Source organism: Trichosurus vulpecula, chromosome 4 (genome assembly GCF_011100635.1).
Source record: "Trichosurus vulpecula isolate mTriVul1 chromosome 4, mTriVul1.pri, whole genome shotgun sequence".
Classification (NCBI taxonomy): domain Eukaryota; kingdom Metazoa; phylum Chordata; class Mammalia; order Diprotodontia; family Phalangeridae; genus Trichosurus; species Trichosurus vulpecula.
In genome coordinates this window covers 197,211,250-197,223,537 of record NC_050576.1, presented here as the reverse complement: position 1 = coordinate 197,223,537, position 12,288 = coordinate 197,211,250, and the positions used below count along the sequence as shown (strand labels likewise).

The window sequence follows — 12,288 nt, the reverse complement described above, 5'->3', positions numbered from 1 at the left end:
GGATTAATCGGAAAGTGAGCTCTAGCCAACTCAAAGGAAGCTCTTTCACTCACTTTCAGATCTAATACACAGCCGAAAACTGTAGTTTCTTCCCCAACTGGCAGTTAGTGAAGGGGGTGGTGGGAGTAGTTGGAATAAAGAGCCTTCAGACTGGGGGCAGAGAGAAGAGGTATTATTTGTGCCTCTTTTGCTATTTATACCTACACAATTGCTGAATAAAGTTATCTATGTCATTGTCGTTTAGTCATTTTTCAGTCACGTCTAACTCTTCATGACCCCATGTGGCATTTTCTTGGCAAAGATACCGAAATGCTTTGCCAATTCCTTCTCCAGCTCATTTTACAGATAAAGAATTGAGGCAAACAGGGTTAAGTAACTTGCCCAGGGTCACAGAGTTAAGAAGAGTCCGAGGCCAGATGTGAACTCATGAAGATGAGTCTCCCTGACTCCAAGCGCAGTGCTCTATCCACTGTGCCACCTAGCTGCCCCATCTTTGATATTACAGCTGGCAATATGATATTACAATATGCAAAGGAGACTTTTTGTTGAGATTCTTTAATTGAGATTCTTTATTCATTCATTAGTTCGTTAATTTGTTCATTCATTCATTCATTTGTTTGTAGTGAACAAACACAGCAGGATCTTCCACTATATTGTCTGCTTCTTAGTCCAGTGGTTCTCAAAATGTGGTTCAAGGACCTCTGGGGACCTGAGAAGTTAAAACTATAGTAATTGTAAGACATTATAAAATACTCTTGCTTTCTCTCTCAGGACATCATGAGATCCCCCTCTCCGCTTCTACCACAGTCTTGGAGAAATTCCCCAACAAACTGCCCAGACATCGTGAAAATGTGATCCATGCCGATTCAGAGAAGAGTTTTGAGGAGGTTGGTGAATGCAAGACTCAGTTAGCACAGGTTTTCTGCATATCTACTATGCACACAGCTGTTTTAGGTGCAGTGAAGTATAATGGCCTTGGAGCTCCCAGGCTGTTTGGGGAGGGATACAAGACTTGCATGGCCCAAGAGAACATAACAAAGAACACAAGATGGTATCAGATCAAGGGTGTGACTTTAAGTATTACTGGAGATCAGAGGAGAGGGTGATTGGTGCAGGTTGGGACACTCAGGGAAGGCTTCCTGTAGGAGGTTAGACTTGAATGATGCCTTGAATATGACTGCATAGAGAGATAGAGGAGGCATCCACAGTGGGGGAAGTGAAGTTAATAAAAGCAGGTGGGAATGAGTTTATCGTGTTCCTAAGACAGCGGAACGACAGACCTGGCTAAAGCAGAGGATACTTATTGTGGAATAGCAGGAAATAAAGATGGATAAGTGGAGGGTTATCCACTGCCAAAACTAGATTTGATGTGGGAAGAAATAGGGAGATATGGAAGGTTTTTGAAGCGGGGAGTGATATGGTAAAAATAGAATTTGTGGAGCTTTGTCCTGGCAATTTTATAGCTGATGCACTGAAAAGGAGACTGGGGCCACTGTAATAATCCAGAGTGAAAAAGCCGGCATTATTCTTCCTTGTCACTGGGAAGGAACAGCAGCTCAGAAAAAAAAAAAAAACATTAATAGATAGCTGACCTTTAGATGGCACTTTACGATTTGGAAAGCACTTTATCCCATTTAGTCCTCCCTGTTTGGAGGTAAGTGCTATGGGTGTGACTGCCCTTATTTTACATATGAAGACACTGAGCCCTGATATGCCTCTGGGTAGCTAGTGAGCGCTGGTGGTGAGAATTGAACCCTAGCTAATTTGGCTTCCATCCAGGAGATTTGTTATTTCAAGAAGTCTTGCTCATTATTATCTGTGAATAGGGCTAATTGGGGCAGCTAGGTGGCTCGACCTGAGTTCAAATCCAGCCTCAGACACTTGACACACTTACTAGCTGTGTGACCTTGGGCAAGTCACTTAACGCCAGTTGGCCTGCCATCCCCCCTCCAAAAACAAACAAACAAACAAAAATAGTGCTAATTAAACTTAGAAGCTGGCACTCTGCTCTGGGCAGAGCCTGGAGAAGGTGAGCATTGTGGAGGCTAACATTGAAATCTAGTATTGGAGTCAATCGGTGGCTAGAAAAATCTGATTCTTATAATTTAAAAATAAAAGAATGGGGTTAAGTTTTCCTCCACGAGATTTAAAAGCCCCAAGTGCTGGTAAGATTCCAGAGCACGTGGCGAATTCATTTCTTTTATGCTGTGGAAGTTTCAAGTTTCTATAGTGAATAGTCAAGTTGCAGAGGCCCATAGGTTGTCATAGGGAAGCCCAGAAGCTAAGGGTCTTGTCATTAGCTCTCAAAGCTTTGGCGCTGGGAAAGGGTTTTTTGCAGTGAAGTAGACCCTCTTTCCTATAGAAGGTTATCAAAATAGTTGACCGGGACGCAGAAGAACCAACTCCTACCGCTCATCAAGATATTGAATTCACTCGAACCCCAGTAAAAACAGAGGCAGCGGTGGACTCCATGTTGAAGGACATGGCTACAATCATCCTGTGTACCTTCCTTCTTATTGGATGGGTCGCCTTTGTCATCACCTACCCAATGGTAAGCCTCGGTCTCTTTGGGCTCATCTCTGTTTGCTCCGCTTTTCTAATTGGCCGTCGATTTGCCCCTTAGCATTAGAGGAATGACTATTGGTTGCTTCATGAATGAATGAATGAGAGTGAGTCAGTCTTAGAGCTAAAAGGTACCTTTCCATCCAGCTTAGCGATCTCTCTCACTTTATTTTCTAAATTATTTATTTAGTATTTTATTTTCTCCCCAATTACATGTAAAAGCAATTTTTAACATTTTTTAAAATTTTGAGTTCCAAATTCTCTCTTTCCCTCCTTTTTCCCCTTTTTGAGAAGGCAGGCAATTTGATTTAGGTTATTATCAGTGCAGTCACGCAAAACATATTTCCATATTACTCATGTTGTGAAAGAAAACACAGACCAAAAAAATAAAAAAGAAACCCCCAAAAAGCAAAGTAAAAAATATGCTATGGTCTGTATTCAGACTTCATTCATTCTTTCTCTGCAGATGAATAGCATTTTTTATCACAGGTCCTTCAGAATTGTCTTGGATCATTGTACTGCTGGGGGTGGCTAAGTCATTCATGATTGGTCACTGTACAATATTGCTGTTACCGTCTCTCAGCATCCCTGATGGAGGTGGTCATCTCTCCGACTGGACACCTCCAGGGACACGTTATTCATTTCTCCCTGGGCTAGCCTGTTTTATTTTGAGGCTGCTCAAAGTGTTTGCTTGTTTTTTTGTGGGGTAGGGATAGAAATCGGACCTGGCATTTCCTCAGCCTAAGGAACTCCCAAGCAGGAAAAATTCCTTTACCAGTGCAACCTGATCCCTTCTCAAAAACTTAGAGAGGAGTTTCCTAGAGCACTGAGAGGTTAAATGACTTACCCAGGACCCCTCAGTCAATATGTATCAGAAGCAGGGCTTAGACTCAAGTCTTGGCTTCAGGGTTGGCTCTTTTAGCCAGTCACTACATTGCCTTTCTTTTTTTTATATCAAATATGCCTTTATATTGAATATGCCTCCATTTAACCCCTGCCCATGAGTCCTATCTGTGTCTTCTGTAGCCGTAGAGAATGTCTATTCCTTCTTCCGCATAGCAGCTCTTCTCAATTTCTCTAGTGGGGAGGATAAGTAGGTGACGCTGTCCTGAGGGATGCATGTGTTCCTCCCCAGAGCATGCACCAGCAACAGCAGCTCCAGCACCAGCAATTTCAGAGGCAGCTGGAAGAGAGGATCCAGCTGCTGCAGCAACAGCAGCTTCCTTTCCAACCTCCCAGTGACCTGGCTCAGGACCCGGACTTGCTGGATGCCTCTGCTGGTTTGCACTCTGAGAGCTCAGCCCCCAGCAGTCCCAACATGTCCCCCAAGGGCTCCAACCACTCTCAGCATTCCAGCAACTCAGCGTCCAAGGTCGGCAGCAGCACTGTCGCTGAGCAAGATGATGACGGTAAAACCATATTTCTTTTTTTAAGTTACATCTTTTGTAATCAAGACCAGCTAGGGGAAAATAAAGTGACAGAATGACTGTGTTCCCTGCCTGTGGGTGCTCATGGAACTATGAAATGGAATTCCCCAGTGGTTGTTCGGCACAGCCTTACTTTTGTAAATTGGCAACTCATTCCTCCACCACCTCCACTTTTTTTCCATGAATCTTTCTTGGGATCATCTCGGCACTAGCACCATCTTTTCTTATCTTGGTCTCCAAGGACTGGAAGTCATTGCAGACTGGAAGTTAAAAGTTGGTTGTATTGGGGTACGATGTGGGGAATCTTCTGGTGGAAGAAGTACTAGAGGCATAAATCATAGAAATTTATGGCCACGAGGGACCTTGGAGATAACAGTCCATGGGTTCTTAACCTTAATTGTGTCATGAACTGTCTGGTGAAGCCTATGAACCCCCTCTCAGAATAGTGTTTTTAAATGCATAAAATAAAATATATGCGAACCAGTTATATTTAAATGAAGATATAATTTTTTCTTATCCAAGTTTACAGACACCACCACCCCCAAAATATATCCACAGATCCTTTGGGGGTTCCTGGCCTCCAGTTAAGAAACCTCCAATCTAGTCCAATCCTCTCATTTTATACTTGAGAGAATTGAGGCCAGTGGAGGAAAATTAACTTATCCAGTGTCACATCACTCGTCAGTCGGTGTGACAGAGAGAACCAATTTCATCCAATATTGAATGATGCTGATTATTATTACTAGGCAGGGTTGACATCGTAGAGTTAATTAGTGTTTGTTGAATTGCACTGAGTTAACACAATGCCCGGTGTTAGGAACTTAGAGGGCTTTAACTCTCAAATTAGAAAACCCAGTTGCTTTTGTCTCCCTTTTCCCATTTAATACTCTCTCCTGGCTAACAATTCGAGGTGTGGCTCCTTTTGGGGAATTCAAGACAACAAGTCAAAAGTCATTTACTAAGCAAGTACTTTGTGCCAGGCAGTGTACCAGGAGAAGGACTCGACCTTTGAAGAATAAATATTGTTTTAGCCTCAGGGATTTTCTTTAGGTTTGTTTCAAGTAATATTTTCTTGTCATGATTTTGGCTCAGATGAAGAGACCAGCGTGGTGGTGGTTGGGAAAATTTCCTTCTGCCCAAAGGATGTCTTAGGACATGGAGCTGAAGGCACAATCGTATACCGGTAAGTGATGTGGAAAGAACCGTACCTGTCCAGAGAAACAAGTGTCACAGAACCATAGAAGCAGAGAATTTCAAGGGACCTCAGTGGTCACCCAGTCCAACCCATACTCAAAAGGCATCCCTCGCTGGAATGTACCTGATGAGTAACCTTCTATCTCTGTTAGAAGGCCTTTTCAAAGGCAGGCCTCCTGTCTCCATTCCATTTTTTGGACAACTCTTAATTGCAGGGAAACTTTTTTTGACATTAAGCTGAAATTGGCCTCTTTATAATTTCTATCTCTTGTGTCTGGTTTTGCCTTCTGGTGCCAAGCGGAACAAGTCTAATCCTTCTTTTGGGTGAAAATGCTTCAGATTCTTTAAATTCAGCTATCATGTGTCCCCACCACCACCACTACCACCTTGAGTCGTCTCTAGGTCAAGCATCCTGTTTCTTCAGCCAGTCCTCATATGATATGGACTCAGAAGCCTTTCACTGTCCTACTTGCCTTCCTCTGGTCACTCTCTATCTTACCATCTTATCTCATCTTGTCCTTCTTAAACTGTGATACCCAGAAGTGAACACAATAGTTCAGGTGTGGTCTAGGGCAGAGTGCAAAGGGACTCTATCCTATTCATTTGGTGATCGTATCCACTCCCATAGATTCAGTTCTGTCTATAGAGATGATTCTCATATCAATTGATCCAGCCTCTCTCCTTACTTCCAGTCTCATGACTCCAGCTGCTATTGGACATCTCAAACAACTCAGCATCTCCAAAGATCTGTTGCTTTTAGCTTTGTAAAATCTCTCGAATATTCCCCCTTTTCTCCTTTGATGCTACAACTCCCCTGGTGCATGCCCTCATCACTTCATGCCTAAACTAGCAGCAGACTTTTCTTCTTTGGGTCTCTTTCTACTCCAGGCCATCCTCCACTCAACTGTCCCATTGATCTTCCTAAAGTACAGACCTGACCATGCACTCCCCTATCCAATAAACTCCAGTGGCTCCCTATTACCTCCAGGATCAAATATAAAATTTTCTGCTTGACTTTGAAAGCCCTTCAAAACCTGGCTGCATCCTCCCCTTTCTGATTTTCTTATTCCTCATTGCCCTCCGTGTACTCTTCGAGCCAGTGACATTGGCCTCCTGGCTGTTTCACAAACAAGACACTCCATCCCTCAGTTCTGCGCATTTTCTCCGGCAGGGGGACCCTGCCTGGAATGTTCCCCCTCCTCAACTCTGTTAAATGACTTCCCTGGCCTCTTTAAAGTCTCAACTAAAATCCCATCTTCTACAAGAAACCTGTCCCAGTACATGTTAACTCTATCACCTTCCTTCTGTTTTATTTCCTGTTTGTCCTGTATGTAGCTTGTTTGCACATACTTGTTTGTTTATTGTCTCTCCCATCAGATTATGAGCACCTTGATGGCAGGGACTGTCTTTTGCGTCTCCCTCTTTTTTTAAATCCCCAATGTTTAGCAAAGTACCTGGTACGTTAGTTGTTGTTCAGTCATTTCAGTCTTGCCCAACTCTTCATGACGCTCATTTGGGGTTTTCTTGGCAAAGATACTGGAGTGGTTTGCCATCTCCTTTTCCAGCTCATTTCACAGTTGAGGAAACTGAGGCGAACAGGGTAAAGTGACTTGTCCAGGGTCACATAATTAATAAGTATCTAAGGTCAGATTTGAACTCAGGCCCAGCACTCTATCCTACTACACCACCCATCTGTCCCACCCACTCCTCCAAGTGACAAATCTTGTACCTTTTGTTCCTCTCTCCAGGGGGATGTTTGACAACCGGGCTGTGGCAGTAAAGAGGATACTCCCAGAGTGCTTCAGTTTTGCAGACCGTGAGGTGCAGCTGCTTCGGGAATCAGACGAGCACCCCAATGTGATTCGCTATTTCTGCACGGAGCGAGATCGCCAGTTCCAATATATTGCTATTGAACTGTGTGCAGCCACTTTGCAAGAGGTAGCTTGGGCCCCCTGGAGGGTTTTCAGCTCTGTCACCCACCAGATACTGTTTTTAAAAATTGTATTGTTGTAAGTTTTGTTTTAACATTACAAATACAGATTAATTCCCTGCTAATTCTATGAGAGGTCCCTCATATCAACAAAGTAAAACAATCAAGAAAAACCAACAATATGGGGAACTCATCTGAAAGTGTATGCAACATTCCACATCCATAGTACTCCCTCTACCTCTTAAAACATTTTTTTTAATGAATAGAAATTTATTTTCTCTCCCTGCTACCACGTTGGAAAAACAAAAAAGTATCCCCATCTTTTTGATCATTTTCAAAATTTCATTTTTATTGGTTTATTATTGGTGGCATTGGACAGCAGTTTGTCCAGTCTTTTTCAATTGTGTCTAACTCTTTGTAAACCCATTTGGGGTTTTCTTGGTAGAGACATTGGAGTGGTTTGTCATTTCCTTCTCCAGCTTATTTTACAGATGAGGAAACTGAGGCAAACAGGATGGAGTGACTTGCCCAGGGTCACACAGCTAGTAAATATCTGAGGCCCAATTTGAACTCGGGAAGATGGGTCTTCCTGACTTCAGGCCCCAGATACTCTGCGCACTATGGCACCACTGTTCCAATTGAGCTGTAATATGATCAATTAAACTCTCTTCCCAGTGATGTCTATTTAAATCAATGGCATTCTGCTCCTAACATATCTTAACAACTTTTCAGTCACTCTAAGTACCCATAAGGATTTTTGTTAGTTTTTATATTCCTTCCCCTCATGTCCACTTTTCCTTTTATACAGTTATCGCTGAGAAGAAAACCTAGGTGGAAGCCCCCTACCTCTGGCACATATTGACTCTTTGACCCCAGGCAAGTCACTTACCCACTCAGAGCCACAGACAACTCCCAAATATTGTAATTTAGAGATCATCAGTCATTCATGTGGGCCTTTACAAAAATGGTCCTAGTTAGCATTCTTCTGGTGCTGCATTTTTTTGCTTTCTGTTATGTAATGGAGCAGCTGAGTAGCACAGTGGGTAGAGCCCCAGGCCTGGAGTCAGGAAGACTTATCTTCTTGAGTTCAAATCCAGCCTCAGATACTTACTAGCTGTGTGATCCTGGGCAAGTCATTTCACCCTGTTTGCCTCGGTTTCCTTATCTGTAAAATGAGCTGGAGAAGGAAATGGCAAACGACTCCAGTATCTCTGCCAAGAAAATCCCAAATGGGGGTCACATGGAGTTAGACACAACTGAAATGAGTGAACAATTATTTAACAAAAATTTTATTTCATCTCTTTGTATTCTTCATATTTGCCCATCTTAATTGTATTACATCAGTGTGCTACAATTTATTCAACTAATCTTTTTGGGGGGCCTTTATAAATAAGGCTACTATAAAAATTTTCTAGTAGCAAGATTTAAAAAAAAACACAACAAACCATCCTCCTGGCATACTCCCAAAACTCTCCTCCTTTAGGCAAGCCTGTTATAACTGCAGTGTTGCGTCAGTTAACCCTTGTTTCGATTGGCCCATTCCTCAGTAGCCATTTTTCTTGTTCCTCTCTTACTGCCCACAGAAGGTTGGAGCAAAATCATCCTTCCTGGTTTTATAAATGGAGAGTTCAGCGTGGCATGACCTATGGCATAATGATGGCAAAGCTTATGAAACAGGATAGAAACCATTGACTGTTTTTAAAAACAGCTTCACACCCAGCTCTTTCTGTCCTAAGGGCTGTTGAAATGTACACAGAATGAGAAATGAAACCTGAATAGGTCAGCAGGAAGAAGAACAGCCCAGGACTTGTGTACTGGTGCCATCTTAATGTCTCTAATGGAGGTAGCCTGGTGTGTAAGAGGGCGTATGGCAGAGTAGATTGAGGACCAAATTTGGACTCTGAGCTCTGGCATTTAGCTTGGACAAATCTCCCTGAGTGACCCGGGACAAGTCCCTTAAGTTTCTTAGTTTCCTCATGTATGATATAGGGGTTATTATACTTGTAACACCTGACCTCCCAACGTTTTCCCCAGGTCTCAGTTTGTCTGAAGCAACACGCGTTTAGTGGTTAAAGGCTAGGTAAGAATTGAGGCAAAAGATGGCCTAGTTTGCCTTCATAAAAGAATCATTCTGGGAGGGGAAGACCCTCAGAGTTTCTGTCCAGAACAGAACCAATTGCTATTTACACTCACTCTGAGCCATCAAAAGTCAAACAATGAACAACTGAGGCTTGGGCTGGGCCAACCAGTGAGAGCCAGAATGGTTTGGGTTTAAAGGCATAGTCAAGTAGCTCCATTTGAATCCCAATGGGTTTATCAAAACCTGTATTGGAAAACCATAACATATCATACAAACAGGAAATATTAAAATAATAGCTATTATTATTATTTATTATAATCATCATCATCATTATTATTACTACAGTACGTGGAACAGAAGGACTTTGCTCACCTTGGCTTAGAACCCATCACCTTGTTGCAGCAGACAACATCGGGACTTGCTTATCTTCACTCCCTCAGCATTGGTGAGACTCCCTCCCCATTGGACTCAGTGCCATGTTGTTGGGGGCCTTTCCTTGTTGTAGAGTTGTTGAGGTGGCCACTCTGAGTTACTCTGATGTTTGATTCAGTTTGACCTCTTAGCCACCAAGCTGGTGAATATCTATTCCAGAAGGTGATATGTTGTTTTAGGCATTGTGTTGAATTTAAGATGCCAGCAGAAAGGACAGAAAAAAGAGAGAAATTATACTCCTAGCTTCATTTTGAAGTGCTTTACCCTAAGCCTGAATCACTTCTTATAAAGGAGTCATACAATATTGAAAGCCAGGACACCTAGAAGTGGCTGACAGTACATTAGAAAGTTGGAGGGGGGGAAGGGGGAGAGAGCCAAGATGGTGGAGTAGTACAGTCAGCAACCCAGCTGAACTCTTCCAACATTCCCCTTCAAACAGCTTTAAAATAACTCCTCAAAGAAAGTTGGTGAGGGGGATCCAATGCTACATTACTGTGGGATGGTACCAGATATTGTGACTAAGAAACATTGGGCTGACCTAGAATTTTGCATTAGTTCACAGAGACCTGAAACCCCACAACATCCTCCTCTCCATGCCCAATGCACATGGCAAGATCAAGGCTATGATCTCTGACTTTGGCCTCTGCAAGAAGCTGGCGGTGGGTAGGCACAGTTTCAGCCGCCGCTCCGGGGTACCAGGCACTGAGGGATGGATTGCCCCAGAGATGCTGAGCGAGGATTGCAAGGAGAATCCGGTGAGTAGCAGAACTCCTTTCTCTGAATACCCAAGACCTACATTAGACAAACTACACCACCTCCGGGGTAGAGATTTCTCAAGTACAAGGTCAAGAATTCCCAAATATTGGAAATTCAGGTTTCTGCCTGGCTTGTCAGCTGGTACTTGAGCTGGGCTTTGGAGGAAGCTTGAGATTCCATGAGGCAGAAGTTGGGGTCTTCCAAGTGCCCAGTGAGACTTTAAAACATTTAGTGAAAATGACATGGGTTTAATCTCCACCATGCTTCAGCCCAATCATAACTCTCCTTCTGCAGCTGGGTGGTACAGTTGGAGTTAGGAAGACCTGGGTTCAAATCCAACCTCAGATACTTACTGGCTGTGTGACCCTGGGCAAATCACTTAAGCTCTGTTTGCCTCATTGTCCTCATCTGTAAAATGGGGATGATAATATCACTTACCTCCTAGGATTGTTGTGAGGATAGAATGGGATATTTGGAAAGCACTTTGCAAATCTGAAAGTTCTATGAAAATGCTGGCTGTTATAATAATAATTATTGTATTTTAAATAATAATAATCTAATACTAGTAGGTCCTAAATAAATATTGATTGATCAATTAATAATAGTAATTACTATCACTACTACTACTTTACCCAAATATTAACAAAACATTTGATAAAGTATCTCATGCCATTCTTGTGGAGAAGCTGGAAAAGTAGGAAGCAGATATTTAGTTGGAGTCACAACTAATTATTAATAAATCAGTTTCAATGTGACACACATAAGTTTTTCAGGGGTTTTTTTTGGAGGGGGAGGTTTTTTTTTTTGAGAAATGTCAATTCTAGTACTTTATTTAAGAAGTGTTTTAATACAATTATAGGACAGGTTACAAAAGCCACATTTAATCCGCTGAGTACATTTAAGGAAATCATGTACATCTTGATTATCAATATAATTAAAATGTGTGGTTCTTATGGTTAACATGAGAGCAGCAAACCCAGTATGCTGATTATTTCTTCATGTATGCACTCTTTTTGTCTGTAACAACAATGCTACTTGTCGCTTCTGTGGCTGTGTAAGGCCAATAACACCAGCGCACAAGAGGGCTGCCAGCACAGGTCCTTTGATCTGCTTTTCTAAGGAAAGCAACTTTTAAGGGGTTAACAATTTTACTTTAATTAAACATACATATACCATTCACTTAGTTTGGGGGGGAAAGCCAGCACCCTGAACTTCAGAGCAAATACAAACAGAAATTACACACAGATCAACAGACAGGCTTTTATCTGTCTGACCAAATCACAATACATACATAGTTACCAGAGAGAAGCACCAACATTTGGGTTTTCAAAACTGGGAGGGGGGGGTTGCTGCTTCAATGGCTACCCAGAGTCTCATCACCAATATTCTTTCAACGAATATGCCTCCAAAGGCCAAATGCCAACCTCTAAGTTTATATACACTTCTTCAGGGTCAAAGGGCATCACAACCATACAACTCAAACCCATGTGAACTGGGCCTTCCCTTGATATAAGCAGGTCATCAAAGACTCCTGATTCAATCAAAGATTCCTTAGTGCTGAGAAGCACTCCAAAACAAAGACAACAAACAGTCCACTTTGCTTGCCATTACATTTGAAAGGCAAAACTCATCAAAGGCACTTGATTACCTCAGCATCCCAAAAGAGAAAACAGTAAAAAAAAGTCCCACCCTAATTGCCATAACATTGTCACATTATATGAGTAAATATTATAGGAACTTTAATCCATAGGTGTAATGGAGTATCCCAAGGATCTGTGCTTGATTGGCCCTGTGCCTTGGGTAAAGAGATTTAGGGTGCTGTCTTTCATCTTCCTCTGGCCTGGAACCTGTGGCAGACTTGGGAAAGTCTAGTTTTTTTTTTTTCCATAAAAGGGAGCTTCTAAGAG

The 12,288-nt window shown here is 42.4% G+C and overlaps 1 protein-coding gene across 1 annotated transcript in view; it reads left to right on the top strand.

Annotated features, from left to right (window-relative positions):
* The window catches only part of ERN1 (endoplasmic reticulum to nucleus signaling 1), a 133,275-nt gene that overhangs the window by 109,001 nt on the left and 11,986 nt on the right, over window positions 1-12,288 (top strand). Inside the window, exons 11-17 of the mRNA XM_036755920.1 lie at window positions 772-887; window positions 2,363-2,551; window positions 3,698-3,971; window positions 5,082-5,172; window positions 6,932-7,121; window positions 9,539-9,638; window positions 10,181-10,380. Of these exons, the coding sequence (XP_036611815.1) occupies window positions 772-887; window positions 2,363-2,551; window positions 3,698-3,971; window positions 5,082-5,172; window positions 6,932-7,121; window positions 9,539-9,638; window positions 10,181-10,380 (1,160 nt within the window). The remainder of the gene's footprint in view (window positions 1-771; window positions 888-2,362; window positions 2,552-3,697; window positions 3,972-5,081; window positions 5,173-6,931; window positions 7,122-9,538; window positions 9,639-10,180; window positions 10,381-12,288) is intronic.